Below are 7,743 nucleotides of genomic sequence, written 5' to 3'. Positions count from 1 at the left end.
CAGCGACAATCCGCTGAATTTCACCTGAAAACAGGCAACCCACAATGCAAACTTGCTAATCAAGCAGTTGGTGATGTTGTGTTACAAATAAAAGAACAATTACAATAGTTTTACTAGTTACAGTTACTTACATTCTTACTTACTTACTTACATTCGCACTTGAAGATGACTTGTTTTGATGAATATTGATATGTTGCACTGTATTGTTTTTAACTTGGTTTTCGACTGCACGCGGTAAGTAAAACTGTGTAACCTCGTCGTACGGCTTCGGCGTTGGTCGTTTGCGCGCGGAGCTATTGGCCGGGGCGGGCGTCTCTCCGGGCGCGCTGCGTGCGAGTCTCGTCTCTCCGGAATCGCGCCAGTGGATGTTTGTCCGCGTTACGCCGAACGTCGCCGGGTTGCGTACACTCGCACGTTCTTCTCACGCGTTATCCCGCGAAAATACAAAAATAACCACCAAAAACACGCATCGAAAAAAGGTAAATAAACACGTTTACAACACAAGTAAAGTGATTGTTTCTCCTAAATAAATCAATGTGCAGTGTTGCAGTGTAAAATTTAAATCAAACATTTATAAACAGAATTTATAATTATAATAACTTTGGTGTTGAAAAGTAAGTACAAATGTGTTAAAGTGATAGTGACAAGTAAAGATCAACGATGAATTATTCGTGCAGTAAGATGTTTGGAAAACTAATCGTGTTTGCTGAACAAAAATAAAAACGAGAAAAAATCACGTTAACTTTACTGTAACTCTCGCGGTGGTTTTCACTCGTTCGCTATTCCATCGTTTGTTGTTGTGGGGCGTTGTTTTTTTTGCATTTGCGGTGTGAAGAGTGAAAAAGGCGCTTTCGGGCGTCGCAAACTTTGCGAATAATGTCCGAACAGACTTTTAACAAGATGAAGATTAACGCTGCGCGTAACAAAAGTTGCCTAAACCGCAGCAGCGGCAACTGTAGTTACAAAAACGCTCGCCAGGATTTCAGTGCTTCGTCAGTGCAAATGTTGAAAATGTTTATGCTGGTGCTGGTGTTTTGTGCATCATGTGCACACGGAAAAATCGAGGATGAACCTGGTAAGTTCTTTGGAAATGATTAAAAAACGATTAAAATTTCACATTCAAACGTGAAATATTCATACAAGTCGTTGCGGTATGAAATTTTCCGAAGGGAAAGATAATAATCCAAGGCGGGACTGGCTATACGAGGATAAAGTGGAGCTGAGTGGATGTAAACGTGGCGCAAATGTTGGGAAAATAGTAAATTCTCAACGCGCTCCCTCTCGACGCGTTTAAACTTCTCATTTTCATTTGAACTGTGACTGTGAGTTCGTGAAACTGGAAATGACAATGGTGGAAAAGTTTCACGCAGCGAGAGTTTTCGCGGTGGTAGTGATTCCACTTTGATTCCAGACGATGCAAAGTTATTCGCAATTGTTGAGTTTTCATGTCAATTATCATAATTGAAATTGTAGCGCATGAAACAAAAAGTTTGCAAAGAAAACTCTTAGCTTGAATTACGAATTACCTTCATGGTCGTTTATTTAATGGTCTCCACTAGCAATAGACATCTTGCAAACGGCATCTCGAGTATCTCCTTGTGGTTTCGCTAAAATATGCATTCGTACATTCGATTCGGCGGTAAATTTGCGTCTGGTTCTCGTTCTCGTAAAACTGGAAGACCATTATTGCAACATGCAGCCAACCACCAGCATTTCTGGATGCAGTTAAGTGTGGTCGGGTTTAAAATGCAAAGTGCACTTCTGGTTAAACGTTTCGCTCTCCTTGTTTCTGCAAGGTATAAACAAGCGCGTCAAAATTGCAATAACAGCTATTACTGCAAACGCGTCTACAAGTGCTGAAATACCACCAGCACAACCAGCGGATATTGATTTCTGTAATTATTCGGTCTTGTTAAATTGTGAAAAATTAGTAGGCACTTTTGACATTTATGACTGAAATAAAAAGTCGTAAAATTACCTTCTCAACTTGATGTTGTCATCAATTATATGCCGTAACTGTTATGACTTGTTTGTTTTCGCGGCGCGGATCGAGGGCTAGCCGTGTAATTTGCGAATTCTCCAGTTTCCGAAAGAATCAAAAGTGGAAAATTACAGGCAGAGGAAAAGAAAACGCGCGCATGAGTAAATATCCCGGCTTTGCGAAAGTTAATGAGATTAAAAGCGAACTCGCTGCTTCCAAGTGTGCTCCACGGCTTCCATCATCAAACTCCTCTTTCTGGGAGGGCAGAAACAATAAATATGACGGCAGGTTGAAGCAATCGAGCAATGTAATTACTGTTTTTCGGTGAATTCAGGCATGAAATCAACACAACAAGATTTAAATACGTTTTATTCGGACAAACAAACCAAAAAAAGAAAAACAATAAAATTTAATAATAAGATTTTTATCTTTGGTTAGATTAATATCTAATATGATTTATTTTTGCTTGTAATTTATGCGTTACTAGGCCAAGTGGGTATTTGCCCAGCCCACGTTCAATGCTAATTCGTGTTAACACCAAACACTTGTCGGTTATGCTCGAATTTATCGTCGAAGCACTTGGTGCAAGGTGCATACACACTGCGCACATATGTAGGCACCAAGTGCAGTTGCAATATTCACTGTTATTTCGGAACTAGACTACACTTGCAACTTGGAATTTCAATTTGGAATGTGGCCAATGTATTACTACTAAATCAACATTCGAATCTTGATGAGATAATTATTATTATGTTGTTTTTTTTTTCTGTGGAAATTTTGGCTGCCTCATTATGTCTTAACGAATCAGCGTAATCTAAGCCACAGGGCAGAAAGCTTTTAGAATAATTTTCTATCCCGAAATGCGTGTTCCGGTTGATTTCCAGGCGGCTTCCAGTTTCAGCGTCGCGCAAAGTTTAAAATTATCGTGTCATCATTGTCGCTGGTGGAGGCGCGCCTCGCGGCGAACAAAAGCTTATTTTTCATGACAACGTACATGTTTTGTGAATTAGCTTATTTGCAAAGTTTCGCATGCTTCCTCTGCGCGCATTTTCGCCGGCTGCTTTTCACTCCGAAAATATTTAGTTTACATGTTTACTTAATCTGGTTTTATTCGCGCTGTAAAAGTTAATATTATATTATGTATTTATTTTTCGGTATTAAATTGTCACACGTGAGGATGTTGAAAGACCTTCCCGGGGAGTTTTCCCAAGGATAAGTAAAAGACGACTTTGTCCTTTTGTCGGCGAGACGTGCCCAGAGCGCGATGCGGACGTCGATACGACATCGCTTCGCTTTCGATCCTTTCGGGGTCCTTTAGCGGCGACTATTAGGTTATCCGAAAACCTTCCAAACTCGTCGGAACCTTCACGACTTTCACGTACGCTTGATCGACGACCAGGACGTTTTAAAAGGACAACGTGTCTTGTCCGAAACTTTTTTCTATTTATTTAAACAGAAAAATTTATTTTTAACGAAAAAAAATTTTCTTTTACTAATTAATATAAAATTGACGCTGGAAAAAAGTTCGTGTTTCAATAAAGTCAATAAGTTCGGATTAATAACGACGGCGTGAACGAGTCGAGGAGTCTTTGGTGTCGGGGTGTCGATGTCGGCGTTTCGGAAAAACTTTACGAACGCGAAATGAAAAATTCTTAGTGGAAACTTTCGCGCGCGCCTCAGTTTTCCGCACTTTCCACACATTGTTTCGGCCGGGTTCTTTTAGTTTACTCCCTTTTCGTATAAATCATATATTTTTAAGTTTTTCAAAATCACGGAGAACTTGGCGGAAACTTAACGCGCGCAAAGTTATTCTTTATTAGTTCATTGTTGAGTTTTCCAAGTTAGTAACTTAAAAAAACAAATTTTAATGTAAACCAAATTATAATTTAAATATTTAATTTTATCGATTGTAAAATTATTTATTTATGATATCGTATTCTAATCGCCACATCGTATTTCAATTAACTTAAAATATTCATCTATATCCTCCAGGAGTCGAGTTATGGGACCAACAGTAGGAATATTAGGTATTGCTGACAGTCCGAACGGCTGCTCGTGCCCCAATCATCGTTCAGGATATCGGCGTGCGAGAAAAGTGTCTCGTTTGCGTCGGCTTCGATTCCCCGAAGCGCGGAAAGCAATTTGCATATTGATTACGAGCCATATTCAGGCTGCTGTTTTACTTTTCCGCTCTCAGGAAAGAATAACTGAAACACTCGCCGGCAAGAACTCACAATAAAAGTGCTTTAATAATTTAAGCGGCTTAAAATTTTCACTCAAAACTCGGAAATAAAACAACTCGTAATAACAGCCCAGTTTGCTTACGTTGAATTATTCTCTAAGGTTTTTTTTAAGTCCTGAAAAGAGTCGAAAATGTGGAGGAAAGTTGCTTGGAGTTTGCTTTTATTTCTTTATTTTCTCTACTCTTTGAGCTCTTTGCATCTAATCTTGTAGCGACGTCTTGTTCGCGACTGCTCGCTGTACAAATGTGTCGAATATTGCGCACGGCTCATTTACTTTCCTGAAAGCTAGACGAGACTCCTAGGAGGGATGTTGGGGGTTACTTCTTTGGTGTGCCTTCTGTTTTCTTCGCCTCGCTGGGCTGCACTGCGCCTGGGGTTGCGTCGACATTTCGGCGGTTTCAGAGCCTCCAAACCACCGGCATGCTGATATATTGTTATTTTCCTATTTCTTTATTTCTCATTCGGCGCGTTCGAGGTTTGAGTTTCGGAGTTTCGCGCGAGTAACATGTTGGGAACACGGCTCCGGACGGAATACGGTAATAAAGGCCGAGGTCTAATGTGTTTTCGGTACAGTGCATCGCGGAAAGAAAACGTACGCGTCGAACCAAGACTTTAAAATCACACATTGTGCGAAAAGAACGTATTTTAGACACTTGGACACAAAGTAGTGCAAAAAAATTAAAATTTTAGTCATTATTTTGGTTGATTTTTGAATTTTTATGAAAAGAATTCTCTTAAAAGGTATTTTAGACACTAGTGTAAAAAGTAGTGCAAAAAATTACCGTTTTATGCACTTGAGCAAAAAAAAAATTAATTAATTTTGTGTATTTTTGAATACTTTAAGAAAAAAATGTATTTTAAACACTAGAGCAAAAAGTAGTGTAAAAAATCATCATTTTATGCACTTGTGCAAAAAAATTTAAATTATTTTTGTTGATTTTCAAACTTTCAAGAAAAAACGCCTCCTAAATATCCTGTGTTTAGGTTGTGTTGATGTTGGTGATGATGTAAGCGTCAAAAAAGAAGGATTTCGTCGGCGGGGAATATGTTTGGTTTCGCAACAGGCTTAAACACACCGCGGCGCCGGGCGATGTTTGCTCGAATAACACGCCCTCGCATACTTTCGTTCTCTTCATGCAAACACACACATATGGGGGTGGCGCGACGCGTGAACCTGTGAAATGTTTTTATCCGCCGCCCTCGTGTGCGCATATCAAAAAATCACCATTTCGAGTCAAACAGATCATGATCTATCCATAAACGCAAAATGAAGAGTTTTTTTTTCTTTCTTCTCCTGCTTCAGTCTCGGCTTGTGTTTGCTTTGAGCGCAGCTTAAAACTTTGTGTGTTGTTTTTCCAGCACCTAAAATTGAATTATTTATACGTCGACTCGAATTAGTCATGAATGTTGTTTTGGCTTCCGTAACGATTCCTTAAACTCGGACATAATTTACCACTTGACTGGATCCACAATGTGTTTGTTATTCGCCGGAATGCGGCGCGTTGCGTGCGCTCATAACGCAGTAGTTGCGAGCGTAAATGCCCGCCGAATTGGTTAATAAATTACCGTTTGTGAGCACGCGCCGGAATTCGTCCGGCGTGTTGCGTTTGAAGTCATTTATCAAAAAATACGCGCGCTGAGGCTTTACGAACGAACGCACAAAAATGCCAAACATTGGATAAATAGACGCAAGCCGAAAACAGCTTAAGATGTGTCTATAAATAAAAATAACTTGAAAAAGATCAAAAGGCAACATTGAAAATATTAACAAGTCAATAAAGTAAATAGTACAGTATTGAGGTTATGTTGATACAGATAGTGAATAATTAAGGTTATGTATTATGTTAGTTTCCTAATTGAACAATTAGAAATTAGTCGCTGATTTTGAGGTGAAGGGCGAAGGGTTGGAGAGATAATGATGGAATGTAGTAGTTTCATAGTTCATTGCGCTAAATGAGCGTCGACGTTGACTTGGATGAAACGCGATCGGGAACTAAGTTGCAACTTCCGCAACATTCTACGTTCGCCATTAGACTAATAGCACGATTACTAGTTTTCCAAAAGTCAGGTAGATACCTACTGAGTTACTTTGATTTCAAATTAAATAACTTTAGTTTACGTGTAGCTAAAAAGTCTCTTTATAACGTTCAAAGGAGCAACGTTTTATTACTAACCTAGTTTTATACGTTTTGTCGTTATATAGAGACTAGACTATATTTAAGGTTATGTAATGCAAGTAAAAGTAAATTCAGCAACACACGTCGCATGCGGATGCGGAATGTGGATGGATGTATTGTGAGCGTGACGACGCTTTTGTCGTAATCGAAAATGTCAACCCCCGTCTAGGCCCAGAGTCGCTCTTTTGTCACGCGGGGATAATCTAGCGCGGCCGTTAAAAGTGTGCGCGGCTCGAATAAACGTCGTCGACGCGTCTCAATTGACGCGTTCAAGCTGTCTTTGTGGTCCCCAACTGTGTGTGTGAGTTGCCACGGCCCCTGCGCCTCAGCGCCGAAGAGGTGAAAAACAATGTACAAAGTACTGCAGTGCGAAAAGAGAAAAGTAAGACCAACTTTATTCTGAAGCACTATATGAGTATATGAGTATTATTAAGATACACGCCGTGATAGTATAGTATAGTGGAGATAACGTCGCGCACCAAAGACGAAAAAATAAAATGTCAATGAGGGGTTTTGCTTTATCTGCGCGCTTCGTGCGCCGCTTTGTTCTCTATTCAAAGCATCGCGAGACAAAGCTTCCTACTATGGAGGTATCTTCAGAGGTGTCAATTACAATTAACGCTGCGAGCACAAACAGAAAACGCTCGATATATTTATTAAATAAATATACGGGTGGATTTTCATTTAGTTTTACAAGAAATAAATTATAGTTTATTAAGTATCCAGTGGTTAAAAAGTAGTTTTAGTCACGGGAGTGTTTAATAACTTTTAGTCACGTGTTGCTTGCGCTATTTTTCCTACTTTCACTTTATTTCCCCGTTGAGGTTGTTGTATTTGAACTTCAAACTCTACCCCGTGACTAAAGCCCATGACTAAAGTACTTTAGTCACGGCTTTGGTCGTCCGTGAGTAAAGAACAACTTTTTGGGTCTCAAAACCGTGTAAAAAGTGGTGTTTTAAAGGCGGAAGTAGAAAAAAATAGTTTTAATAGTTTTGAACCAGTGAAAATCCGATTTTTATGAGCCCAGTTGCCGAATCACTCGTATCACAATTCGAACGTGAGTGCATAAAAGATAATCGTCTGGGGATAGACCTTTTCAACCTGTTTTTTAATACGCTCCCACGCCAGGGTTCAGTTTTACCGTATTAGGAGCATAAAAGTTCACTCGACGCGTGTGTTTGCCTCGCGATTGTACCCGACAAATATGGAATATGTAATATGTAATATGTAATACCGATATCGATATCGAACATCGAAAAGTTTACCGAAAATAAGAATACGCCGCCGAAAAACGCCGAACGACCTATGAATAAGGAGTTAAGATTATGGAAGCCCGAAGCTG

General features: G+C 39.6%; 1 protein-coding gene across 5 annotated transcripts in view; it reads left to right on the top strand.

Annotated features, from left to right (window-relative positions):
- The first annotated feature begins 377 nt into the window (after window positions 1-377).
- The window catches only part of LOC135798587 (hemicentin-2-like), a 120,930-nt gene continuing 113,564 nt past the window's right edge, over window positions 378-7,743 (top strand). For all 5 annotated transcript variants that reach the window (XM_065311459.1, XM_065311458.1, XM_065311455.1 and 2 more), the window contains exon 1: window positions 378-1,075. In XM_065311459.1, coding sequence (XP_065167531.1) covers window positions 877-1,075 — 199 coding nt within the window. In that variant the 5' untranslated portion in view covers window positions 378-876. The remainder of the gene's footprint in view (window positions 1,076-7,743) is intronic.

Source organism: Atheta coriaria, unplaced genomic scaffold (assembly GCF_025399875.1).
Source record: "Atheta coriaria isolate IRGN ID8LTWV9N9 unplaced genomic scaffold, Caltech_Dcor_3.1 hic_scaffold_9_pilon, whole genome shotgun sequence".
NCBI classification, from domain to species: Eukaryota; Metazoa; Arthropoda; class Insecta; order Coleoptera; family Staphylinidae; genus Dalotia; species Dalotia coriaria.
The sequence above is the reverse complement of the archived record's forward strand: the minus strand, read 5'-3'. Positions and strand labels throughout refer to the sequence as shown.